Source organism: Psammomys obesus, unplaced genomic scaffold (genome assembly GCF_907164565.1).
Source record: "Psammomys obesus unplaced genomic scaffold, mPsaObe1.curated_primary_1811, whole genome shotgun sequence".
Classification (NCBI taxonomy): Eukaryota; Metazoa; Chordata; class Mammalia; order Rodentia; family Muridae; genus Psammomys; species Psammomys obesus.
In genome coordinates this window covers 3,419,536-3,447,185 of record NW_026585687.1, presented here as the reverse complement: position 1 = coordinate 3,447,185, position 27,650 = coordinate 3,419,536, and the positions used below count along the sequence as shown (strand labels likewise).

General features: G+C 41.4%; 1 protein-coding gene across 1 annotated transcript in view; it reads left to right on the top strand.

Moving 5' to 3' along the window:
- The window catches only part of LOC129665593 (fibronectin type III domain containing protein 3C1-like), a 57,516-nt gene that overhangs the window by 6,345 nt on the left and 23,521 nt on the right, over positions 1 to 27,650 (top strand). Inside the window, exons 4-8 of the mRNA XM_055592354.1 lie at positions 18,734 to 18,810; positions 22,789 to 23,062; positions 24,450 to 25,067; positions 26,276 to 26,331; positions 27,145 to 27,284. Of these exons, the coding sequence (XP_055448329.1) occupies positions 18,734 to 18,810; positions 22,789 to 23,062; positions 24,450 to 25,067; positions 26,276 to 26,331; positions 27,145 to 27,284 (1,165 nt within the window). The remainder of the gene's footprint in view (positions 1 to 18,733; positions 18,811 to 22,788; positions 23,063 to 24,449; positions 25,068 to 26,275; positions 26,332 to 27,144; positions 27,285 to 27,650) is intronic.

Below are 27,650 nucleotides of genomic sequence, written 5' to 3'. Positions count from 1 at the left end.
TGGGTCTTGTTATAAGAGAAGTCAGGGATCTCTAAGAGACTTGCGGAAGTAGTCCTTTTAAGCTTCTAGAGGTGGAACAGTATCCAGGCTGCACAGATAATGCCATGTGAAATGGCCCTGATAGATTTGCTGCTTTGGGGATAATGAGTAACAGGTGATAAAATCTGGTCCCAACAGTTTGAAAGACTGTGGGGAGATCTTTAAGGCAGGCTCAATCCCTTCGGTTAAGTGAGAAATGACCATCACTTTATAATAAAAACAGTGGAGACTCAATGTGATGAAAGTTAGATGGTTTATTTCATGACCTTGCAAATCTGAGTGCCAGCCTAGAGAGGCAAGTTCGCTGATTAAGCACAAAAAAACACAAGCCTCTTAATCCCATTCTCCTCTGGCTGAGTAATCAGAAGAGTGAAAACTTATCCTTTTATATTCCCTAACAGCCACTCTTGTCACATCTGCCTGGCTTGATGTTTTGAAACTTCAAAGCCCAACCCCAGTGATACTCCTCCTCCAACAAAGACAGCTACCCCAAGGACACACTTTCCAATCCTTCCTAACAGTCTACCAATCGCAAAACCAGACATTCAGATATACAAGCAAGCATATGGGGACATTCTTATTAAAACCATCACAGGGCCTCATGTAGCTCTTTCCTTAATGGAAGCAAAGCATAAGAAGGAAAGAAAGACAATGAGGCAAACCTACAGGGGTGGGAAGAGGTCTGTTTCTAAATAAACCCAAGAAGGGTTCTCTCATCAGAGAAAGGAAGAGAGCAAACTTTGCTTACAGGCTAGAATTTTTATCAGAGCTGATAAAAGAACTGAGATCAAGTTGTTCCTGGTAGTAGTTACTAGTAAACTAGGCTCTACAGAAACGTTATTAGGGGTGTTGATTTGAGGAAGTTGACTATGGGAAATTGAAACTGCTGGCCACAGGAAGGCTGTTTCAGTGGAATATAAGCATAGGAAGAAGGGGCATTCAAACTGAATGTAGTTTATAGTGAGGAAGGGATGGGTGTAGAGTGGCCTCCAAGTGCTGCTATTTATCTCTTGATTCAGGCTCTATGGCTACAAAGGAAGATGAGGTGGCATAGGTTCTTGCTCTCTTTCCTGTAGAAGAACATCAGTTTTGGAAGTGAAGGGCCTGAAGGATGAGGACAACCTTGACTTGTTTTTGAGATGTTGCTGAAGAGACTGACTGTGGAGTTTGCAAGGAAGAGGATCATCTGCATAGCCGGGTATATCCTGGCAGAAGTCAAGATACTGATTGGGATGAGTTCATCATAATAATGACATTGTGGGTTACAGAGAAGTAAGAGTACATGAATCTCTCCAGTTCTTAAACGAAGCATACACAGGGCTGAGGAGCCGTGAGTCCAGAAAATTCCAGTGGTGTACGTCAGGCAGGGAAAAGGTCAGAGCAGGATATTTGGAAGAGCTTCTCTGAGTGTTCACATTTGGGGAGAGTGAGTATGCCAGACAGAGATAGAGTATCCAAAGTCTAAGGGGTGGCATAGCAGTCTGAGGGGGGCACCACCAAGGTTAAGTTCTGAGGGTATTGGATTTTAGCAATGGGATTTTAGAGAAATTATGGGCAAGAATCAAATAGCAGGTAGAGATGGAGTTGGAGAGGGACAGAGGAGGACCAGGAGTTTGAAAAGAAGGACAAGGGGAAGTGAGGACAGTGACCTCCTCCCTAGCAGCTGAAGGATCTGGCTTTGGTCACTGATTGCTTAAAGGTGGACACTTCAGTTAGTCTAAGGAGTTCACCAGACTGAAGAGAAAGAGGTGTGCCAGTGTGGTAGAAAGTGTCGTTAGCTTGAGGCTGCACAGAGAGGAGTGAAGGCTGCCAGCAGGTATGGAGAAAGGAAACACAAGGGATGCGAAGGGGGACTTGGCAGGCCAGGCAAAGGGGCCTTTGGGTTGGCCTCCTAAAGAGATGTTGAGGGGGTTGTAGGCAGGTAAGAAATCTCTGGAGATTAAGTATAGTGACCTGACGGCAGAAGTCTTTGCCTCAAATCCAGTCATCCCGTGCTCACATTCAGTTTCAGGTTTGCTATCAGGCATGGTGCAGTTCCCCTGTTGAAGAAAGCCAAGCAGATATGGAGCAGGAAAGCCCAGTCTGCTACCAGGGACACATAAACATAGTGCCAACATGAGGAGAACAGGGAGGAGTTATGGAAGTTCATGAGGTTGATGGGTAGAAAGACAGTCTCGATGAAGTATGTAAGTTAGAACCCCTGTCTGAGGCAGGGAGAGTAGTAGGAGAAGAGACAGGTTGGGAAGTGGATCAGAGAGTATGTCATCAGCCCTCCTTGTCCTCCAGGATGCAGTTGAGACATATCGAGCTGGGTCTTTTGGTTAGGAACTAGTAGGACTCTTGAAATAGGTCTCCTGAAATTCAAACTCTGGTTGAGCTGAGCTGTTCTGCCTGTGTGATGGGGTGAGGTGGGGGGAGGAGATGAGTGATGTAGACAGAGGAAAGAGAGAGTGGGGCCCATCCTGGTCTTAGACTGCTAGGCCAGCCCAGAGTTGGGCCATTCAATTCCCCAGGGAGACAAAGCCTTTGTCTCTCTGATGGCCTTTGCAGTGAATGACAGCATCCCCTTTGGACAATATGAATGCTTCCAGGAGGAGAGGGAAAGGCCTCTCATTGATGATGGTGGTGGCCTTTGGTGTGAGGCAACCTGATTTTCTCCAAATCTAGGAGATGGAGTGAATGATGCTATAAGTAGGTAGGTACATGTAGAATCAGGATAGATGTAACTGCAGTGTTCCAGGCTGAGGGTAGGACCCTGGTGAGTGGAGTGAGCTCTGCCTGCTAAGGAATGGTCTTAAGAAGAAGGAAGATTGCCTCCTCCATTCACTGAGAATGAAAGCAGTTGATATTTTTATAATACCCATCAACAACAAAATCCCAACAAGGGGGGGGAGGTTATCCTTGAGTGTGCCCTCAGTCAACCAATCCAGGGTCCCAGGAATGGGAGTGGAATTGAGCTGGCGAAAAGCCTAAGGGCTTCATCTACTGTCTTTTTGAGTAACTGTGAGGTGTGTACGTGTGTACGTGTCACAAGCAAGGATATTATCTGTAGCTGGGAGCAGAGTGTCAGAGATTCTGGAGGACAGGCCTGTACAGAGGCTGCAGGGTAGAGAAGGCTGACGTACAAGACTGGAGGCAAAGGGAGGAAATAGAGGAGAGGACAGGAAAAAACAGGTTAATGAAACATAGATTGAAGGCTAGGGGACATAACAAGATCAGCAGTTGCCTGAAGTTATAGATATAAAGCCCCAGCTCTGACACATGGCTTCAGTTTGGTTAGATAAATGGGTTACAGGCTGGAGTGGTTAGTAGGCTAGAGAGCTTAAGGCCTGGTTACATATGTTAGGAAGGTAAAAGTGAACAGTACTTGGAGAAGAAAGCACCCTTGAGACCTAAGAGAGTGAAGTGAGTTTTTGATTTGTAGTGAGGGGGTTGAAAAAGGAGGGAAAAGGAAGAAATTAAGGGTCAGGTCCATTGGGTAGATGAGAACAACTGAACAGTTGACCTGATCTGAAGGCCCTGTATGAGGTGGTGGGAGTCCTTGGATTTAAGGGCTGCAAGAATAGGAGTATTTGGCAGGAAGGAGTTCTGGGGATGAGGATGACTGACACAAGGAAAAAAAAGATGATGTCTTTGAGTCTCAATAGCCCCACAGGGGAGAATAGGTATTGAGGTATTGAGTATACTGAGGAGGTGTCTCTGAGGTAGACATTCACCAGTTAGGAGACCGGGCAATTATTAGACAACTTATGTGCTACACAATGGAGTCTGCCTGGGAAGAAATCAAGAAGAAAATAAGAGACAGACAAATTTATTTTGGGTTAAACATGAGGGCTCTCATCAGGAAAAGACAATGATAGAGCAAATCTCTGTTCTACAGGTTAGGATTTTTATAGGGCTTGTGGTGGTAGGATAGTCAGTGGTCAGGGCATTTGTTGGCAGAGCTGAATGGCCTTATCAGTAAGATGAGTTGGTGGTGTCAAACTAGGATGTATATGAATGGTATTAATGGTTTTGATGTTGTGGAAACTGAAAACTATCAGTTACATGAAGGAAGAAGATAACATGGCTGCTTAAACAAGACCTGCACAGTGATACCAGTTGACATGCCAACGTAGATGGGGGAAATTCCATAGGCCCCACCCCTAGATGATATACAGAGGTAGATGATGATATGAGGTATAGGCAATTAAATACTGCTGAGAGAGCTATCACTCTTCTGCAGGGATGAGACCTTAATAGGTTATGTGTTCTCAAGGGCTCAGTGCCAAACACACACACACACACACACACACACACACACACTGCATATATATGCAACACTAAACTAAGAATTTTGCATTTATGTGTTTATTTTCATATATACAAATGTATGTACATATATATCACAATAATAAAGAATAAGACCATGGAGTTGAAAGTTATGGAGCATAGGAGGGGCTGGAGAGAAGGGGGAGGGGAGACAATGTAATTATATTTTAATTAAATAAAATGAGTCTTCTCAGGTTGGAATGGGGCTGCCTTCAAGATAAAATGGCTGTTCTTTTGCTCTCTAAGAGACAGTTATTACAGTTAAGACAACCTTTATAGAATCTTTATTCCAAACCAATTGATTTCTACCTGCAAACTGTGCTCCTCTACCCGTCTTGGTCCTCAAAATCAGTTCTTCCATAAATGTTTCCCATATACCAGCTGGAAGTGTTCCGTTCTTCTGAAGGACTGGAATTATAATGTATGTAACTTCACCGTTTGGCGGGGGAGAGAGCACAAACTTAAAATAATCTGAAATGTGCTCTCTGTAGAGTTTAAGCCATCAAAGCCATCGAAATACCATAGGGCTGCATGTGAGCCTTAACTGTAGGCCACTTGCCTAGCATGTGCGAAGGCCCAGGGTGTCAATCTCAGAGCAACTCAGCCCTACCAATATGAGAGAAGGAAAAAATAAAGGAGGCAATGCTGAGCATGTGGTTCATAGTTAGAACCCCAACACTTGGGAGATGAAGACAAGATCACAAGATCCAGATTAGCCTGGGCGAGACAATAATGCCCTTTTCCTAGAAAAGGATCCTTAGTACCCTCATTCCTCAGTTGACAGCATCAGCACAGAAAAAGATACTTAAGAGGACAGTTGTGAGCGATCCCAGTCTCTGAATGTTCCCCTGGCTGGGACAGTCCCTATTCTAGTGCCCCAAATGACTACAAACTAGGCATAGTTTGGTGGGTGGCCTCAGGTTTGGACAAATCTTTGCCCAGTGTCCAGAGTATTACAACAAAAACTTGGTCCATGTGGACCAGTAATGAAGTGACAGGTTTCTTCTTCAGAAGCCCCTTGGGCTGGTCCTGTATGGCCAAGACAAGCATGTGAGATTTAACCTGTAACTAGCAAAATTCTTGGCTTTTTGAAGCTTAAGTTTGCATCATGTTGTTAAAGACATGAAGGTTCAAGTTGAGAAGTTCCCTCTGTGAGATCTTTGGACCATCCTCAAGGTATTATAACTTTCTTCTTAATGGCTGTGGCTGATTGAGAAATGAACCAAAAGTGGAGGACTTCCCAGAAGCTCAGGTTTAAGATTCACAAATTTATAAAGCCTAGGTTAATCAGATTGAAAGGGGAGTTGGTTCTCAATTAGAACCAGTGTGACTATCTTTCTGGCCCTGTTTGGCCATGACAGCTGAACTACTGGAGACCAATTAGTGTTCTGTCTACGGTCAGCCATGGCTTTCTTCAAGTGATCATCAGATGCCTGACAAAGAAGACTGTCAGCATGGACCTCAGCCATCCTCCAGAAATGCTCCTCCTCATCCAGAGTTAAAGAGGAATAACAGATGATATAGTCAACCAGTCAGGTCAGGCCAAACAGTTGGGTAATGTGGAGAAACTATCTACGGTCGTGGTCAGCAGGATCCACAGAAAAGGGAAACAATGTGGCTTCTATTCAGGCCAGTGGGATTTGGAAAAGGAAACTACTCAAGCTGGTCCCTAGTGTCTGGTGACCTCATGTATGGGGAGAGATCACAGGGTGGGAATCATATAACAGAGGAGCTGTGAATGATGATGAGCCAAGGCAAAGGGTCTGGGATCAGGAGCACATTTGGGGTGTGAGGAGAGCAAAAGAGGTGGAGGGCCAGGAAGCTGGAACAGAGGAGGCAGGCAATGCCTGTTTCCTGATGGCAGGCTCTCATCAAAAGGAACGAGAGGAAACTTCCACAGGTGAGGGATTCTACAAGGCTTAGTCTTAGAAAGGGGCTACAGGTGGTGGGGCTTGGGATTTTCCTGGATGATCAGAATAGGTTATGGGATCAATGAAATGGTATTCATGGTTAAATTGGGGTGTGCAGGAATGGTGTATTCAGCTAAAGTCTGATTTCAGGAAACTGAAATTGTTACTTCATGAAATGGAGTAATAAGTCAAAATAAGAGGATCATGAATCTTGTCACTCAAGCCAAGAACCTTGTCACTCATACATCAGTAGGAAGACAGGGCAACTAAGTCTCTAATGGTACTTCCTGCTAGGGAGGAGGGTGGTCCTAGGAGCCAAGGGTCTGAAAGAAGAGGGCATCTTTGAGGTGTTCTTGTGATTTCACTTCTCTAGGAGAAATTCAAGTGATCCTGTGAGCCAAAAGTTCTGGAAGAGGGTAGTGAGCAAAGGAGGCAGAGGAGCCCAGGATGATCAAGGTGAAATGGGGCAGCTAAAGGAAGCAGCTAGGACAATGACGATGCCAACCATGAGCTGGGGTCCTGCAGAGGGGCAGTGGCTCTATCCCTTACCTTTGTGCTCCATCTCTACCAGAGTTGACTTCCTGATAAAAAAGTAGCCCCAATCATTCAGAAGTACACATACACCCCTAAGGGAGGCCTGCAGGAAACCGAAATCCTGTGTGACAACAGCAGTTGGTCCCGAACTGTCAGGAGCCCATGTGCAGCATCTTTGAGATTCCTAATACTTGTTTGCAAAGAAGGGTTAACTGGCGAAAGGTTGCTCACAGGATGGAAGTTCCTGTATCCATTTTCATGAGGAACCCCCCCCCCCCAAGATTACTAACAGGAAGATCATCTTCACAGCCCAGTGTATCCTAGCAGGGGTCAAGATATGGGTTGGGATTTGTGTGTCAGGAGGGAAAATTTAGATTGTGGGGCAGAGGAAGGTAAGAGTACATACACTTATCTAATTAACGGGAAGACACATGTATGCCTAGGAGCTGCAAATGCAAAAGATTCCAGTGGTGTATGTCAGGCAGTGACAAGGTCAAAGCAGCATGTCTGAAAGAGCTTCCCTAAGTGTCCATATTTGGTGTTAAGCGTATGTGTGCCAGAGGGAGATGGAGTGTCCAAAGGCTAAGGCTGTGACAGGCTACATAGGGTGGCATGACAATCTGAAGGGGACACTTCCTAGGTTAAGTTGAAAGTATTTGTTTTCAGGAACGGGAGTTCAGAGAAACTATGGGTATGAATTTAATAGCGGGTAAGAGATGCATTGGGGAATAAGAAGGGTTAGAAGAAAACTACAGGATGGGGAAAGTCAAACACAAGGAAGGGATCAGAAAGCCAGTCTCTTCCTTTGTAGACGGTGGATCTGAGTTTTGGCTTCTGGCTGATGAACGGAGGTTGTTTTCAGTTCTAAGGAGTGCTTCAGATTGAGCAAGGAGAGGCAGGTTAATGTTGTGAGTTGGGGAAAGAGTGGTTAGGGTAAAGGTTGCAGAGACCAGGTTGTAAGCTGTCAACAATCAACAAAATGAGGGATTACGGTCAGGAGTTGCATAGAGGGGGTTTGGTAGGCTAAACAAAGGCCTTTATTGTTGCCAGTGAAAAGATGCTGAGGGGGTTATAGGCAAGTAAGTAATCTCTGGAAACTAATTATGGTAGTCTTTTTGCAGAAATCTTCACCTCCATCCCAGCCATCTTCATGTGTGTACTCAGATCCAGCAATGTCCTGTCAGGCATGGTGGAGTTCTGGTTCTAAAGCAAGTCAGCCTATTGACAGAAGTCAGTAAAGCCTTTTTTAGTTACCTGAGGCAAGTGAAGGCAGATCCAACAAGAGGGGTTGATGGAATCATTAAAGGACTTGAGGGAGTTCGTAATGAGTAAGACAGTCTGGTTTACGTATCAGATAAAGATCCAGGCCCCTGTCTGAGAGGGAGGAAAAAGAGAAAGAAAGAGTGCAGAGCTAAGTGGTAGACTGGGGAGGGTGCATTAGTTCATGTCCTCTAGGATGCAGATGAGGCACATCAAGGCAGGTCCTGTGTAGGTGGAATAGTATTTAGTAACTAGTGTGTTCAAGTCCCCAGGGTCAAAGGGAACCTTTGTTATGGAGGAGAAGTGGTACCAATGGAAACAATCTTGACATTTGGGCATGCAAGGGTGGTTAGAATGAGCTTGTGCAGGCGTTCTAGGTTATTTCCATATGGCCCTTGGTTGGAAAATCAGTCTCAGAAAAGACCCCTGGGCCCAGATATTTTGGTTCTGTTGCTCTCCTTGTGGATCTCTTGTCCCTGTCCAAGTCTGTCTATCTCCACTTCTTTCATAAGATTCCCTGCACTCTGCTCAAAGTTTGGGTATGAGTCTCAGCATCTTCCTTGATACCCTGCTGGGTAGAATCTTTCAAAGACCCTCTGTGGTAGGCTCCTGTCCTCTTCCCTGTTTTCTCCCTCTTCCGATGTCCATCCCATTTGCCTTTCTGAATGAAGATTGATCATTGATCATCTTACCCAGGGTCCTCGTTCTTGATTAGCTTCCTTAGGTGAATAGATTTTATTATGTTTATCCTATATTATATGGCTAATATCCAGTTATAAGTGAGTATATACCATGCGTGTCTTTCATCTTCTGGGATACCTCATCCAAGATGATCTTTTCTACTTCCCACTATTTGTCTGCAAATTTCATGATTTCCTTGTTTTTAATTGCTGAATAGTAGTCCATTGTGTAAATGTATCACAATTTCTGCATCCATTCCTCAGTTGAGGGACATCTAAGTTGTTTCCAGCTTCTGGCTATTAAAAATAAAGCTGCTACAAACATGGTTGAGCAAATGCCCTTGTTGTGTACTTGAGCATATTTTGGATATGTGCCTAGCAGTGGTATAGCTGGATCTTGAGGAAGCAATATTCCTAATTGTCTGAGAAAGTGTCTGATTGATTTCCAAAGTGGTTATACAAGGTTACATTCCCACCAGCAATGGAAGAGGGTTCCTCTTTCTCCACATCCTCTCCAGCATGTGTTGTCACTTGAGTTTTTTATCTTAGCCATTCTGATTGGTGTAAGGTGCAATCTCAGGGTCACTGGATTTGACATTTCCCTGATGACTAAGGATGTTGAGCATTTCTTTAAATGTTCCTCTGCCATTCAATATGCAAGAGGGTCTTTTGATGTGTTCAAATTAGAAGGATGTGTAGACAAAATGAGGTGCCTATACATTAACTCAGAAGGGTTGGGAATGGGAGGGTTACAAGGAAGATCAGGAAGTTTGAGTAAAGAAATCCAGTCCTTGTTTAGCTAAAGGGAGAAGCAGGCTAGATTGTTTTGTAGGTGCCATTTGCTCTTTGTCCTTTCCCAGAGAGCTGGTTATGTTAAAGATTGTAGAAACTTCCAGAAATTTTTAGGACATAGCTGGTCCATTGATAAAAATTTCAGAGCCATTGTCAAATTGAATGGGAATCTAGTACCCAAAGTGAGGAACGCTTTCTCTTAGTATCCCAGAGGATGCAATAAGGCACATTTGTTAGAAGTGAGGAACACCTCCACTCAACCTTTGAAAGTACTACCAGGAAGAATTTGGTGCATCTTACAGGAGAGAGGCATGAGTTCAACCATAAGTAGATGAGTTGGAAAAGATGGGGGCCTAATGTTAGCTTATGGAGAGAACCTTTGACAGATGTTACACTGTTTACAGAGATCCTGTAAGAATTCTTTCTTAAGAGAGCTGAGATGAACGTGTATACCTAGGACATTTCAGAGGGGAAAGTGGTTGACCTGTAAACTAGGAGTGGCTCTCTTGGAGGAATAAAAGATGAGGAAGAAATTACTAGGTTGTTAAGACACAGTAGGGTTCTCAAAAGTTGGCTTTGGTGGAGGTATTCTGCTGGTATGGTAAGATAAGTTTGAAAGGGAGAGAAGATAAGTAATATAGCCAGGTGAGAAAGATAGTGGGGTACATTCTGGTCCTTGGACAGCTAGCAGGCCCAGAGTTTAGGTAGTCATTTTCCCAAAGTGGAATCTTTTGGTAATGGGGCTGCTTCAAGGAAACAGGGGATAAGTTTCCCATTAATGACAAGGTGCCCTTTGAAGTGAGGAAACATTATTTTCTCCAAGTTTTGGAGTTTGAATGAATGATGTTATAGGTATATTTAAAATGTGTGTAGATGCTAACTGGTATTTCTTGCTAGGTTTAGGACCCCCTAGGGAGTTCAATGAGCTCTGCCTGCCAAAAAGTAGTCTGAAAAAGGAGGGGAGTTGCCTCTGCCACCCACAGGGGGAAGCAGTCAAGATCTTCATGATACTCCTCTAAGACCATTATCATAGCTAACTGGATAAGGAGATACCTTGAGAAAACTACCATCAATGGACCTATCCAGAGGTCCGGGAATGGGAAGTGGTAAACAACCTTAGGGGCCTCATCTATTATATTGGAACAATTATGTGGTATTTGGACTACACAAAAGAAGTTACCTGTATTTTTAGAGAGAGCAGAGTGGCTACAATTCAGTGGATGCCAGGGCTGAAAAGGAAGGTAATGTGACAAGATGGGGAACAAAAGGAAGAAGTGGAGGAGAGTGCAAGAAAGCTAATCATGTTGCCCATGGGTGGCAGAGAAAACATAGATTGAAGGAAAGTAACTCTGAAGACTCTGGGGCTGAACAGAATGTCATTTCCTAGAACTGTGGGATATAAAGGGGCAGCTCTGAGATATAGTTTAATTTGTTTAGAGAAATGAGCAACAGGCTGGAGTATCCTACTGGTTGTGATTATGAGCACTGTACAGTTGAAGGTTGGAAAAAAGGTTGGGAGGAGTTGGGGAGCCCAAGGGCAGGAGTTCCTGAGGGCCTGCCTCAGGGTTATAAACCTTTGTGCATGTCTGGAGTGGAAAGCAGATGACTATGAGGTCATCTTTGAATGGAGCATATAAAGGTTGAGAGAGAATAGCAACGTTGGAGACCTACAGCCTCTGTGACACAGGACTGAAAGGAGGTCTCTCTGCCTTATGAAAGGTAATTGACTGTGCAGCAGGTCTATCTACTTGGAGAAGAATGCTGTGGGAAATGGAGACTATTTTGGAGGAGAAAGAGGGAGAGTTGGAGAGAAAGACAGGAGAAACGAAGGAAGAGAGGCTGACTGCCACTGAAGAACTTTCCCAAAATGGTAGGAGCTCTCTCAGAATCCCTGCAGAGAACCATTTGGGTAAGTTGCTGGGAAAAGTTAGAGTCAGGGTCAGTCCAAGTGAAGGCAGAATAGTTTTAAGATTTGACTGCAGGATAATGGTGAAGAAGGCAACTTTGAGGTCCAAAATTGAAAGGGGAGTTGATGTCTGGGGGATCTGAGACAAAATGCTAGTAGGTTGGGGAGATACATGGGTGAATGGGAACTAGGAGACAGTTGCCTTGTCAGAGGTCTTGCACAAGGTGGTAGGAACACTGGGCTTTCAAACAATAAGGATGGGCATGGTGGTGGTGGTGGGTTTGTGGGCATGGAGATATTCACAAAGAGGTGAGACGTGATGGGTTTGAGTCCCTGAAGCCCAGCAGGGGAAAATAGGTACTGAAGATTTAAGATATATCAAGAAGGACATCTGGGGGAAATGAGCAGATTGTTGGGTGGTTTGTATCCTATGTAATAGGGTTGACTTTAGAGACAAGAACAGGATTAAGGGATGGGAAGGAGTCAGCCGCAGGTTCAGCTAGCACAGGAGGATAAGTTAATAATTTGACAGCTAAGAGAGACTATGGTGGATCCAAATTTATGAAGCAAGTCCCTTCAGAGTAAAGGAAATGGACTGTGGGGTAATTTGAGAAATGAGTGCACAAAAGTTATGTCCTAGAAGAGCAGACGAAGGGTGGGTATGATATGTGGAGGCTTTCATGCCAGTGACAAAAAGTGTTTCTTATAGTTGGAAAAGCAGTGAGGAGGAGGACAACAGAAGTGTCTGCCACTTTGTTATCTAGGGGCCATGTTCAGTGAGCAAGTCACCAGGCTCCAGAGCAGCAGGTAGAGGCACCAAGTGGGAGATGGTTTGGAGGAGGATCAGCAGCAGCTCTAAAGGTGGAATCTCCAAGGGAGAGAGAAGGGTGCGGTCTCTTTCAAGAGAAGAATATAGGTAGAAGAGTAGGATTGACACAGGAAAGGCCAATGGGAAGCAGCCTTGTGATGAGCTTCCTGTGACTTTCTGGTTCTAGTCCTAAAGTTTAGAGAAATGAGCAACAGGCTGGAGTATCCTACTGGTTGTGATTATGAGCACAGTTGGCCAAGTCAGATGTCCCATTCAGATCACAGAGAGGTGTTGTCCAATTTACATCACCACCAGGCCATTTACTGGATCAGATCTCACTCCCTTTAGAGAAGTTAGACAAAAAGCCCCTAAAAGGAGATACTGAAGGTTTGAAGGAAATTTGGAAACTCATGGTGGTGAGGAGGGCTCAGGGTGTTCTGAAGACCCCCCGGCAAGTGGCCCTGTAATATTGTCAGTGAACTATGGGACATTTCTTGTAGAGGTCAAAAAAAAAAAAAAAAGAAAGAAAGAAAAAAGAAATGGCAGCTGGGCAGTGGTATCCCATGCCTGTAATCCAAACACTTAGGGAAGCAGAGGCAGGTGGTTTCTGAGTTCTAGACCAGCCTGATCTACAGAACGAGTTCCAGAACACCCAAGGCTACACAGAGAATCCCTGTCTCAAAAAGGGGGAGGGTGGCCAGGCATCCCAGTAAATAATTCCTTGACCTCTCAATCTGGGCAGTACCTGAGGGACCAATCTCCTAGTCACCTTAAGACAGCAGCAGACAGAAGCGATTACTGAACTCTTATAAGTACAGAGCCAGAAGCCTCCACAATGCCAGAAATGCTAAAGAAGGGAATATAAGAGGATGTGATGGAGAGAGGGGAAGATAAAGAAAGGAGAGAAAAAGAGAGGAGAGAGAATGAGAGGAGGAAAAAGAAAAGAGAGGAGAGAGGGAGAGAAAGAGAGAGTGCCAGCCTAGTGGATTACACAGTAACTAGAGTGGGTTGGAGAAGGCTAAATTCTGCATATTGTTTGGGATGTCCAGCAGCGTCCTGACTAGGACGCCATACTTCTATAAAACAGCCAAAAGATTGACCTTCATGCCATATGAAGCTAAGACTGAAAAAAAAAAAAAAGGCGTAAAGGAGAACAGGGTGAAAGCCAAGGACTCCCCAGGATAAGCTGCCACTGTCAGATGCTTCCTGGGTTGCAAGAAGATGCTGACTCTGAGGAGATGGTTCCACAACAGTGAGGAAAGGTTTATGTTGAAGTAAACCTAAGCAGGTCTCTCATCAGAGAAGGCGAGAGAGCAAACTTCTCTTATCAGAGCTGTGGAAGTGCCTGAGGTCGGGTTGGGCAGGTAATAGACATGGCTAAACTAAGAGTCTCAGGAATGGCATTAGTGGTATGAATGTACGGAAGCTGACTACGAGAAATTGACACTGCTAGCCACAGGAAGGAGGGACGATTCAAACTGGAATTTAATGACAGGAGAGGATGGGCCTGGAATGGAGATTGCCTCTGTGTCATGTTTTTGTTCTCTCACAAAATCTTGGGCAAGTTACTCTTTTTTTTAGGTTTGATCTGAGGGTGGGTTCTTTGGGCGGAGGTTGAGCCTTCCCTCACAAGGAAGAGAGGTACTTTTTGCCTCCAATTGGCCTGTACTTTTTAGATTGGACATGTCCTGAAGGAAGTGTATAGCCCAGTAACTTTCAGAACTCAGCGAAAATGTCCTTGCTAACAACAGCAACGACAGGAAAGAGTCCTTTGGCCCATAAATGAGTTAGTTCCTTGTGAATAAACAGGGTGGCCACTAGATGGAGCTCGAGAGTTTCCTGAGATAAGCGAGAATAGACAATTGTTATTAAAGATCCTGAAGGCCATGTCTAATAAAGTGAAGCAAGAGTTTAGGATTCCTTTACGCTTTTATCTAATGTCTGGAGAGATTTTACTTGTAAAATGTATAGCCAGGTTGTCTTGGCTTTTTGACATACAGCCAGATTAGTGTACTTCTACATGGTTTCAACAAGCCTAGATTGAAAGCAAGTAGGATTCTTGGGAGCATCCCTGTGTTGTCTCCCACAAGGTGTTATAGTTATTAAGTTCAATAATGACCCTTTTCAAAATTTTCTAATAAACAAGAAACTGTCTTGGCGAAACTTTCCTCATAAGTTTCCATTTTAGTGCTCTGAGATGGCCAGTGAAGCTACACCACACCATAACCCTGGCCTAACTAACCAGACTGAGCAGAGCCTTTGGTAGTGATAAATAAAGACTTCTCAAGACCGTCCCCCAGAACTAATTGTAGAGGTCATGAAATTGTGTAAGGCACCTAAGGCATCTCTCTCACAACTGAAGATCATGCTGCAAAGCCATTAAGACTTAGATATAAGGAACCTCAGAGTCTTTTGATAAATTAGAACAAAATAGATCTAATTGTAGATTGTAGTTATAGCTTAATATGCCATGAGGTGGCAGGCATTCTTGAGCTAGGAGTGTGTATAAGGGCCATTTTTTTTACATTTATTTTTATTTTTTTATATTAATCACAGGTTATTTACTTTGTATCCCAGCTATAGCCCCCTCCCTCATTCTCTCTCAATCCCACCCACCCTCCCTCCCTCATTTCCTCCCTGCCCTTTCTAGGTCCACTGATAGGGGAGGTCCTCCTCCCCTTCCATCTGACCCTAGCTTATCAGGTCTCATCAGGACTGGCTACAATGTCCTCTTCTGTGGTCTAGCAAGGCTGCTCCTCCTTCATGGGGGAGGGGGTCAAAGAGTTCGCCATTGGGTTCATGTCAGAAGTAGTCCCTGTTCCCCTTACTAGGGAAACCCACTTGGATACTCAGATACCATGGGTTATATCTGAGCAGGGGTTCTAGGTTACATCCACTGTTTTTCCAAACAAGAGCCAATTTTTTTTTACAAAAGAAAATAAGATATTTTTTTTTCTTTTTAAGAGTGAGAATCAAATTTAGACCAGTTTTTAAGACCACAACCGAGTGTTCAGTAAGAAAAAGTATAAGGATATGAGAAGCCATTGCATGGGTCTGACACAGTTGCATTGTTCACCCAGAGAATATTTCTTGAGGGCAATGAACTACCCCTGTAGTCAGAGGTAAAATCACTGTCACCATACTGACCAGTCTGAAGAATGCTTTAAGCTGGAGCATACTCTGAGAACAGAGACCCTTCTGTTTTTTAAAAGTTAGAGACAATTTTATTATATAGCCATACTCATGCATGTAGTCAATTAACATTGAAAGGAAATCTCCCAGACCAAGCGTGACCACAAAACAGTTCTGAGGGAAAAGAGAGGACTCGTGATCCTGGAGCAGTTAAAAAAAATGGTGGGTATTCCTGTTTAGAAAAGTAGTAGCAAACACTGGGACAGAGAAAAGGAGAGGGACAAAAGAAGGAGGACTCTTCACTATGTGGGAATTAAATCTGGACAAGCTGCCAGCCACAACGCGTGTTCAGAATGGCTTCTTAATCTTACAGATTTATAATGGACTTCCTTTCTTTTCTGCTGCCTTCAATTCCCACCAAAGATTAGCTTTGAGCCAGGCACAGTGGTGCAAGACCAGCCTTGTCTACAGAGTCCAGGACAGCCAAGGCTACAGAGAGAAACTATGTCTTGAAAAACCAGTAATAACAATAATAATAACAACAGTAATAATAGAAGAGAAAGAAGGGGGGGGAAAGAATAGCTTTGGCCAGAGTCTTTAAGTTGCAAACAAAAAGTAAGTTTTTCCACAGAAACCAGAAGGAATTTCTTGATGAGTGATAATTAGTTGAGAGTCTTAGCTCAGAAGCCATTGGAACTCACTGAAAATGCCCCAAGCTTCCTTGGCTGACTACCATAATCACCAGACTGGAGAAAGGTCCAAAGAGGCAAGAATGGGTACCTTCCAGCCACCAAAATGTTGTATTAGAAAGAACAGTGGCAAGCCAAAGGCACCATGGTAAAAGTATTTACCAGACCTGAACAGATAAGGAAATATTAAAGAAACTACAGTAAAGTCTCTAATTCCATGGAATGACAGACTTGTGCTGCTCTCAACCCTGGCTGGGGGAAGCTTCTTACTGCAGAGTCTGGTCATGCAGTTAATGCAGAGACTTTCTAACTTTTCAAAATGCTGAGAATGAGAAATTTTGACTCCTCGGCAGTAGATAGATCATCTATATCAAAACACACACACATGAATGCACACATGCACACACACACACACACACACACACACACACTCATAAAACAACAACAAAAAGTTCAGGGAATAATCTTGGAAGTATGATGAGAAAGAACTTAAGAGCCAGAGGATGGAGAGGTTTACTTCTGAAAGGCCAGCCTCTGGACTTGACATGGTTGCTGTATACATGGATTCAGCAGCTGTGGTTTTTGAAAAAGACCTTCAAAAGATCAAGAGAGTTAAATTCCAGCATGGAGCGGGGTGCAGCTTCCATGCTCCACCCCTCTCTGAGGAGTAATGGCAGTTGATGACTATTGAGGGTGGGCTATTTCTCTTTGTGGGAGGACTTCCATTAGATTGTCCATGCCTCAGTGCATGGACCACACACACACACACACACACACACACACACTGGCAGAATTAATTGAACTTAGTGGATTATATTAAAAATTAAGAGGGTGAAATAAGAAATGGAAGGGTGAGAAGAACTAGAGAGAGGGAAAGGGAAGGATATATATGACCAACACACAGTATATGTATATGTATATGTATATGTATATGTATATGTATATGTATATGTATATGTATATGTATATGTATATGTATATGTATATGTGAAATTACCAAAAAGGAAAATATACTGCAGAGACAGAAACACAGTAAAAAAATTCTTCAGAGAAAGAATCACCCCTTGAAAAGGAATAAAAGTTCTCTTACAGGAAAGTTATTTAGTCTTATCTCATGCCATTTCTGTGGGTCTGTAACTGGATAAGCATGTAAGCATCTCACTATTTTGTTAAGCAGTACATTTCATTAAGTAGCATCCATTTTCTTGAGATTGATCATTTGGGGTACGGTTCATTGGAAGTTTCCTGTTAAGAAGTGAAGAGGTCTTCTTGCTCTTGCAGAGGACCCAAGTATAGTTCCTAGCACCCACAAGACAGCTTACAACCATTTGTAACTCCAATTCCAGTAGATTCATCACCCTTTTCTGGACTCTGCAGGCACAAGAAAACACATGGTCTACATACATACATATAAACACTTATACACATAAAATAAAACTAAATCATTTTTAAAAGAAGTTAGAGTCTAATGTTCATATAAGACATCTCAAGTCACTGAGGTAAGGTTGCAGTTGCTCAGTCAGATTGTTAAAGTGTGGGGAATTTCTGTTTTTATTTTGCTGGGCTTTTTGTCTCTGCACTTGTGTCTCCAGAAAATATCATCTAATAACAGATTTTAAAGAGTTGGTACGGAATGTTTATCATGAACTCACACAAATGACCATTCTAGGGCCTTCAAACTAATGCACTATGTGAACTAAATACTAAATATAATATTTCGAATCACCCAAGGGATGATGACAAATCAGTAGCTGCATTGTAGCAGCTTTCAGCCGCTATGCAAATATGTTTGAGATATTAAGAACATGGGATCGAAAAGCGCATCATTGCACATTGCACATCAATGACTTCCTAGTAAGTCATTTCCTAAAAACGATTTGCTCTATTTTTCGAGGATTTGACTTCTTTTTGTTTTCTGTGGATGATTGTTTGGCATGCATATATGTCTGTTCACCAGTGCGGAGGAGAGAGGGATCATCAGATGCCCTGGAACTTGAGTTCACAAAGAGTTATGAACTAACGGTGGGAGCCCGGAATTGAAGCCAGGCTCCCTGGAAGATCAGCCAGTGCTCTTAAGCACTGAGGGATCCATCTGGGCTCCTGTTTCACTTTTTTTTTAATGATTCCTTTCATTTTGAAGTTATACTATAATTATATCATTCTCTCCTTTCCCTTTACTCTCTCCACACTATCCCATATACCCCTTCTTGCTCTCTTTAATATTCATGGCCTCTTTTTCATGAATTGTTATTATATACATATGTATGTATTCTCCTTCATATTATTCGAAGGAAGACCTAATATAACAATTCCTTTCATTTTTATTAGGCAATATCACTGCAAGAAGTTATTTTATGACACAAAGTAAAACTTTAGGCAACCGTGCTAAGTGAGAGAACATTACCAGAAAGCTGATAATTCATTTTCATTACAGTGAACTTGCCAATATTTTTAAAATATATATTTTACCCACTACTCATTGTATCTCTTGATTATATTCCACTGAAAGAAATAAGTTTTCATGGATTCAACTATACTTCAGCAATAGGCTTTGTGAATACACAGAAATATCCTTTCAGAATGGTTATTGTTAAATCTTAGTCCTGGTTTCCAGCAAAGTTAACTGTATTCTGTAATGGACTTTGTTTAACATTTATTAATAATTCTCTTAGGACCTGCAGACATACCTCTGATAGTACCAGCCAATAATTTGCCACCAATCTACGTTCCTCCTGGTTACATAACTCAGGTATGTTACTGTGGTTTTTGTTTGGTGTTTAAATGTTCATCACTTAACTTTTTTTTTTTTTACTGTGTCACTATATGATAATAGATACTTTACTGTTATCATTTCTTTAAATTTTGTTTTTAACTAAAGCTTTAACTGTAATTATTTCAAGTGTTTGACTTTAACCAAACCTCCCTTAGATTGCCTCATAAATGATACCTAATTTTTTACTGAATTTGGATCACTTAATATTTAATAATCTTCCATTATTTTGAAGAGTCTATTCATCCACCTTAAATGCCATTACAATTCTTATAGTATGGCTTCTGATAATGTATAATCTTTAGTCCTTAAAATCAGTTAGTATTTTCAACTCAGTAGTATTTCATTCTTAAAGGCCTAAGAAAACTTCTAAAATTTCTCAAATAGTTATTGTGCACTTAAAATAGTAGCCAGAGAACACTTCTACTGGAATTAATAAAATATTCAATGGCCTTGGAAATATAGTACCTGAGAAAATGTTTTGTTATTCTCCTTATAGCCTTTGTTTTCATGACAAATTGGGTTGATATTGCATAGTCGTATAGATGCAGAAGATGCTAAACATGATAATATAATGTACTTCAACTCTGAAATTATTTACTTGTTAAAAGGAAAACACCTAGTGAAGATATGAGTGTACAGATGCCTGCACTCAGCAATCCACTTTAAAGAATTTGTAAGACAGACATGTTTACAACTTTGGAATGATACATTATGAAAACGTACATATAGTATTTTTTTACAGTGTTGTTCATAATCACAAAGAGGGTTAAAAATAAATCCGATATCTATAATTGAGTGAGTGAATAATATGTTCAGATAACGATGCACTATAAACCTAAGTGCCTTTAATCTCAACACTCAGGAGGCAGAAGCAGGCAGGTCTCTACCCAGTGAGTTCCAGGACAGCCAGTGCTGCACACTGAGACCCTGTCTCCAAATTAAATACAAAAAGGGGGCAGATTATAAATCTATACGGAAAAGTCTTCAAAGGTATATTACTAAATAAAATAGGAACGTGTGGAATAGTGGAATAATGCTGTTGGGATATAATAAAAAGAAGGAAATAAATTTCAGGAGTGTTCATAAGATATTAACAGTAGTTTCCAATTAGGAAGCATTGAGTAAATAAAGATTAGGAAGGATACTTTTTTTTATTTTTTATTAATTACACTTTATTCATTTTGTATCCCCCCCATAAGCCCCTCTCTCCTCCCCTCCCGATCCCCCCTCCCTCCCCTTTCTGCATGCATGCCACTCCCCAAGTCCACGATAGGGGAGGTTCTCCTCTTCTTTCTGATCTTAGTCTATCGGATCTCATCAAAAGTGGCTGCATTGTCCTCTACTGTGGCCTGATAAGGCTGCTCCCCACTCAGGGGGAGGTGATCAACGAGCAGGCCAATCAGATTATGTCAGAGGCAGTCCCTCTTCCCATTACTATGTAACCCACTTGGACACTGAACTGCCATGGGCTACATCTGTGCAGGGGTTCCAGGTCATCTCCACGAATAGTCCTTGGTTGGAGTATGAGTCTCTGGGAAGTTCCCTGTGTTCAAATTATCTTGTTCTGTTGCTCTCCTTGTGGAGTTCCCGTTCCCTCCAGCTCTTACTATTTCCCACTTCTTACATAAAATTCCATTCACTCTGCCCATCAGTTGGCCATCAGGCTCAGCATCTGCTTTGACAGTCTATACTGCAGAAGCTTTCAGAGGCCCTCTGTGGCAGGTTTCAAGGTTGTTTCCTGTTTTCTTCTGGCTTTCAGAGGCCCTCTGTAGCAGGTTCCGAGGTTGTTTCCTATTTTCTTTTTCTTCTGATGTCCATCCTCTTTGCTTTTCAGGATGGGGATTGAATATTTTAGTTAGGGTCCTCTCTTTTGCTTAGTTTGTTTAGATGTACAGATTTTAGTGGGTTTATTCTATGTTGTATGTTTATATGAGTGAGTATATACCATGCGTGTCTTTTTGCTTCTGGGACAACTCACTCAGGATGATCCTTTCCAGGTCCCACCATTTACCTGCAAATTTCATGATTTCCTTATTTTTCATTGCTGAGTAATACTCCATTGTATAGATGTACCACAGTTTCTGCATCCATTCTTCAGTTGAGGGGCATCTGGGTTGTTTCCAAATTCTGGCTATTACAAATAAAGCTACTACAAACATGGTTGAGCAAAATCAAAGACCTCAACATAAAACCAGACACATTAAATCGGCTAGAAAAAAAAGTGGGGAATACCCTAGAACTCATTGGTACAGGAGAAAACTTCCTGAACAGAACACCAACAGCACAGGCTCTAAGAGCAACAATCAATAAATGGGACCTCATGAAATTGAAAAGCTTCTGTAAAGCAAAGGACACCGTCATCAAAACAAAGTGACTGCCTACAGATTGGGAAAGAATCATCACCAACCCTTCATCTGACAGAGGACTAATATCCAATATATATAAAGAACTAAAGAAGCTGAAAAGCAACAAACCAAGTAATCCACTTAAAAAATGGGGAGCAGAGCTAAACAGAGAATTCTCTGTAGAGGAATATCGAATGGCAGAGAAGCACTTAAAGAAATGCTCAACCTCATTAGCCATTAGGGAAATGCAAATCAAAACAACCCTGAGATTTCACCTTACACCCATCAGAATGGCCAAGATGAAAAACTCAAGGGACCACACATGCTGGAGAGGTTGTGGAGAAAGGGGAACCCTTCTCCACTGCTGGTGGGAATGTAAACTGGTACAACCACTCTGGAAATCAATATGGCGCTTTCTCAGACAACTAGGAATAGCGCTTCCTTAAGATCCAGCCATACCACTCCTAGGCATATACCCAAAAGAGGCGCAAGTACACAAAAAGGAAGGATACTTTTAAATTATATGTTGTATTTTAAGGTTTTGAAATGCATAAGAAATTACCTTTTAAAAAAAAAAAGAAAGCTAGCTATAGCAACACATGACGGAACATTTTTTTTTTTTTAGAAATTTGAGATTAGATGATAGTATGATTTTTTTATTTTTTTATTTTTTATTAATTACACTTTATTCATTTTGTATCCCCTCATAAGCCCCTCCCTCCTCCCCTCCCGATCCCACCCTCCCTCCCCTTTCTGCCTGCATGCCCCTCCCCAAGTCCACTGATAGGGGAGGTTCTCCTCTCCTTTCTGATCTTAGTCTATCAGTTCTCGTCCAAAGTGGCTGCATTGTCCTCTTCTGTGGCCTGGTAGGGCTGCTCCCCCCTCAGGGGGAGGTGATCAAAGAGCAGGGCAATCAGATTATGTCAGAGGCAGTCCCTCTTCCCATTACTAGGTAACCCACTTGGACACTGACCTGCCATGGGCTACATCTGTGCAGGGGTTCTAGTTTATCTCCACGAATAGTCCTTGTTTGGAGTATGAGTCTCTGGGAAGTTCCCTGTGTTCAAATTATCTTGTTCTGTTGCTCTCCTTGTGGAGTTCCTGTCCTCTCCAGCTCTTACTATTTCCCACTTCTTACATAAAATTCCATTCACTCTGCCCGACAGTTGGCCATCAGGCTCAGCATCTGCTTTGATAGTCTGCAGGGCAGAGGCTTTCAGAGGCCCTCTGTGGTAGGTTCCTAGTTTGTTTCCTGTTTTCTTCTTCTGGCTTTCAGAGGCCCTCTGTAGCAGGTTTCTAGGTTGTTTCCTGTTTTCTTCTTCTTCTGATGTCCATCCCCGGAACATATTTTAATCCCAGTACTCAGCAGGCAGAAGCAAGTAGATCTCTGTGAGTTCAAGTCAGCCTGGTCTGCACAGTTAGTTCTGAAAATTTCATCGTGAGACACTGTCTCAAAAGAAATCAAGCTACCTGGGAAAAAAATGAATGATCTTACCTTCTTGACTATTGGTCCGTGATGCTTTAGGTTTCTAAATTAACAGCATATGATATATATCTAAAACGTAGTCATTTCTACGGATTTTAATGTGTACATCTGATTCCATTTTAGGTAGTGGAAGAAAATGGAATTCAAAAAATCATCGTTATGCCTCAGACACTTGACTATCAGATGCCTGTGGTAGCTCCTGCGCAACAACCCTTCACAGCAGCACCACCGCTCACATACCCGTCAGCCCCTCAACTTTTGTACTCCCCAGCTCAAGGGGACTTTCCAATAACTTACATCCAAGAATCTGTTCCGCAGCAAATGCCGCCACCTCCACCACTACCACCGCTGCCAATGCTACCACCACCACCACCATTTATCTACCAGGAACATCTTGGTAATACATACTTTTCTTCTATTCCAATTTTATTTTTTATTTGTATGAAGTGTTTGTCTGAAATGTACATCTGTACACCATGTGTGTGTGTGCAGTACCTGTGGAAAACAGAAGAGGGCATCAGATCCCCCTGGAACTGAAGTTAGACAGTGGTTAGCTGCCATGTTGGGGCTGGGAATTGAACCCAGATCCTCTGCAAGAGCACGCAGAGGTCTTAACCACTATGAGATCTCTGCAGCTGCAGTATATACTTTTCTTAAATGCCAAGCATTGTCACTGGTTGAGATCCAAACACAGACGTGATATGGGAGTACGAGTGAGTCTGTCTGGGAATTGAGAATGCTGTTCAGTTAGCAGAGTGCTTGTGCGGCGTTCACAAAGCCCTGGGTTTCATCCCCAGTACCACAGAAAATGAGACATGGTGGCACATGCCTATAATGTCAGCATTCTCCATATGGAAGGAAAAGGATTCATCTGCTAGGGTTTGAGGCCTGCCTTGGATACATGTGATGTTTTTTTGGCTCAAGAAGAGGAGGAGTAAGATGATGATGATGATGACAACAACTATCTCAAAAACCAAAACAAACAAACAAAAAAAACAACCAAACAGAAAAGAGCAGGAGGGGAGGGGAAAGAACTAGGAGGGTAAGGGGGAAATATGGGCAAAGTATGTGATATACTTTTCCGAAGATGTTTTTGTGACGCATATCACTACATGCAATGAATATGTGCCAGTCAAAACAGAAAATTTTACAAAAGTGGAAAGAATACGAAATTTTCAGTTTGTTAAAAGCAAACAGATTTGGACAGTTATTAAAGTGGAAAAAAGCAGAGGATGATAACATTTCCATGAATGGTTGCATATCATGCATATATCTTAGGACTGATGATAATCTATAGGTAAAATGCTTATAAATGTTGAAAGTTTATGACCTAGGTAAAAAATACTCATTAAACCGAATTTTTATAAGTATTTGTTTAGTTTCTATATAGCATGTAATTTGTGATATATATTTTTCCTGACTGGTCTATAAAATTAGGTTGGAAAATCATAAAAATCTTGACTATTAATGCTATCTACTGAGAATATAAGAGACACTGGAGGACTGTCATCACAATCATCATAAGACCTAAGATTTGAAAGTGAAGTTACTAGGAAAATACTGTATTTGCTCAGGTATTTTTTTGTGCCTATCCTTATATCATAAATACATATACACAGAACATATACATAAATACTGAATATTTAGATTGAAGCAAAGTAAGAAAAACTTTTAAAGTAAAGCATGATTATTTATCAGTGATCTTTTGATGGTTAGGTGAAAGAAAGAACTTAAGAGAATATGATAATTATGATGACTGAACATTATCACATGGTCTCTTTTAGAAACCTACTCTCATGAAAGAGTAAATCATAACCAGTTTGATGAAAAGACTGTTAAGATGGGAGAATATTCAAAGAAGAAAATGAGAGATTGCCAATTTGATGAACATAAAACCAGCTCTCTGTTTAAAGATGCCCCTTTGCTTCTGAACAAAGCTGTAGACATGCCTGGTACTTCTGCTGCTCTCTTTCCTTGCACTGTGGATACTGCTCCAGGCACTCACACTGACAACAAAATCACTAGTTCTTCTGATCATGCCCCTAGCACTTCTACCTCAAACACCACTTTTTGCTCTGACGTCATGAACAGTGCTCCAGGTCCTTCCAGAAGTAATTACAATCCAGTCACCTCTGACGGAACTCACAAATCATCAACTACTGATAGTATTCCAAGCTATGCTTCCAAGGCTGCTTGCAATGCTTTCACCTCGGAAAATGCTCATACCTCCTCTTCAATTAATAAGACTCTCAGACCTTCCGGTTCTGCCAGCATTTCCAACAATACCTGGTCTTATACTGGAAACACTCATGAAAAGAGAGAAAATAATATGGGAAGTGGAGACAATAAGCAGAATTCAGGTGGAAAACAGAAAATTCAGTCATCAAATTCAGCACTGAAAGGTACATCCAGGAATCCAATTTTGTTGCCGATAAGTACTCTCAACGTGTTTTTAAATAAATGTCTATCACACATAATCATTTATTTAGCCTTTGTATGTGAATGAGGAAAATGAGAGGGCAATTTGGGGGGATTTGTTTTCTTTTTTCAAACGTGCAGATCCCCAGTTCAAACTCAGGTATAGCGCTGGGGGCAAATCACCTTTACTCACATTCTCTGCTTCTGCTTCTTCTGTACCTCATTACAGCTGCACCTACATTTTTTCCAATCTGTTTTGAATTTATTATTAGTTGACAAATAATAAGCCTACATTTATAAAGTACAATGTGACAATTTGACACATACTTATATATGTAACATATAAATATAATGTGGAAGTAGTAAATGAAGCTAACTAACATCCATCTTCTCACTTACCAATTAGGGTTGGTTTTTATTTTTTCTTTTTCTATGTTGAAGCATTTTAAATGTATGTTCATTAAATTGAAATATACCTTATATTGACTAGAGTCACCCTGCCATGAAATAGCTCTCAAAACCTATTCCTCCAATATGAAATTTTATTTCCTTTGATCAGGAAGTACCCATACTCTTCCACACTGCTCCTATTCTCTGATGTTTCTTTCAATGTTACTAAATTCTACATGCAAGTGAGATCATGACATATTTGTTTTTCTGGGCTTACCTTATTTCATTTAGTGTAATGTCCTTCAGGTTTACATATGTTGTAGCAAACTGGGACTTTTATTCTACCTTTGAAGTCCAAATAGTATATGCAGAACTCATAATTAGGCTGTCTTTTAAAATCATAAAGAATGTTAGAATGTATCTCAATGGTGAAGTGTGTGTATAGTATGCCAAAATCCCCGGATTAAATTCCTAACAACACACACACACACACACAACTACACATGAAATGGTAATAATAATAATAATAATTCCTTGAATGTTTTTCTAGTTGTTTTCTAAGAAAAATTGCAAATTTCAACTCTTCTTAGTTTGTCTGGTTTTACTTAAATAATTTATAAATATCCTTAGAATTTAATACATATTTTGACCAGGTTCTGTTTTAAATATTATAAAGTATAATAAGGTCTTAGTAGTTTTCATAGTGATGATATATTTGTAGTGTGATAACAGACATAACTCTTTTCTCTTGTTTGTGTCAATATATTATTTTGTTTGAACTGTTTTTTTTTCTCACTTTCAGAACACAATACAAAATACAGAATACAGCCATGCTCTTTCAACATTGAAAAACCTGTGGTAAGTAACAAAAGTGATGATTTCATCTTCTTTTACCTTTTCAGTCCAAACCATGAAAATTCACTACTATTTTTCTTTGAAACATTTACTGGGTTAAAATTCATGGCAGTTCAGTGTCCAAGTGGGTTACCTAGTAATGGGAAGAGGGACTGCCTCTGACATAATCTGATTGGCCTGCTCGTTGATCACTTCCCCCTGAGGGGGGAGCAGCCTTACCAGGCCACAGTAGAGGACAATGCAGCCACTTTTGATGAGAACTGATAGACTAAGATCAGAAAGAAGAGGAGAACCTCCCCTATCAGTGGACTTGGGGAGTGGCATGCATGCAGAAAGGGGAGGGAGGGTGGGATCGGCAGGGGAGGAGGGAGGGGCTTATGGGGGGATACAAAATGAATAAAGTGTAATTAATAAAAAAATATATATATATAAACAAAAAAAAATTTTCATAGTCTTCATCAGCAATGCAATAACCCAAGGTGGAATTATTAAAGATAGGATTAGTGGCTAATTATTTACTTAATTACTTATTTAATTAGTAAATAAGTATTTAAGCACCTAATATGGGAATTACACATAATATCAAATGAAACTTTTAAATAAGGCTGTATTCAAGATTACAGATTAATCTGAGCATGGTGGCACATGCCTTTAATCTCAGCACTCAGGAAGGCAGAGGCAAGCAGATCGCTGTGAGTCTGAGGCCAAGCCTGGTCTACAAAGCAAGTCGAGGACAGCCAAGCTACACAGAGAAACCCTATCTCAAAAAAAAAAATACAGATTATCATTATACTACTTGCATTTTCTTCATTTCAGGTTTCTAATATTCAAACACGTTCTGCTATTATTTCATGGAGTCTGAACAGTACTGAGAAATACGATATTAATTCTCCTATGATATTTGAGTTGGCACTGTCTAGCAGTGGTAAAAATGGAATCTATAAAAACATTTATACGTAAGTCTTTTTCATTTTGTCTCATTATTTAATTCAAATATACTGTATAAACATAAAAATATAGTCATTGTGCTCCAACTTATATCTAGGCTGAATTCTTCATTTTTGCCTAAATTCTTTTTGACAGGGGTAAGTTTCTAGTAGTAGGTTACCTAATCAATCCACAAAGCCCATTATGATTATTTTATGTTATTTAAATATCAGTTCATCAGCCAGGCAGTGATAGTACACACTTTTAGTTCAAGCAGATGGAGGCAGATCTCTGAGTTGGAGGCCAGCCTGTTCTACATAGTGAGTCTAGGACAGCCAGAGCCACACAGAGAAAAACCAAAATAAATTAAATAATTAATTTAATTAAATAACTAA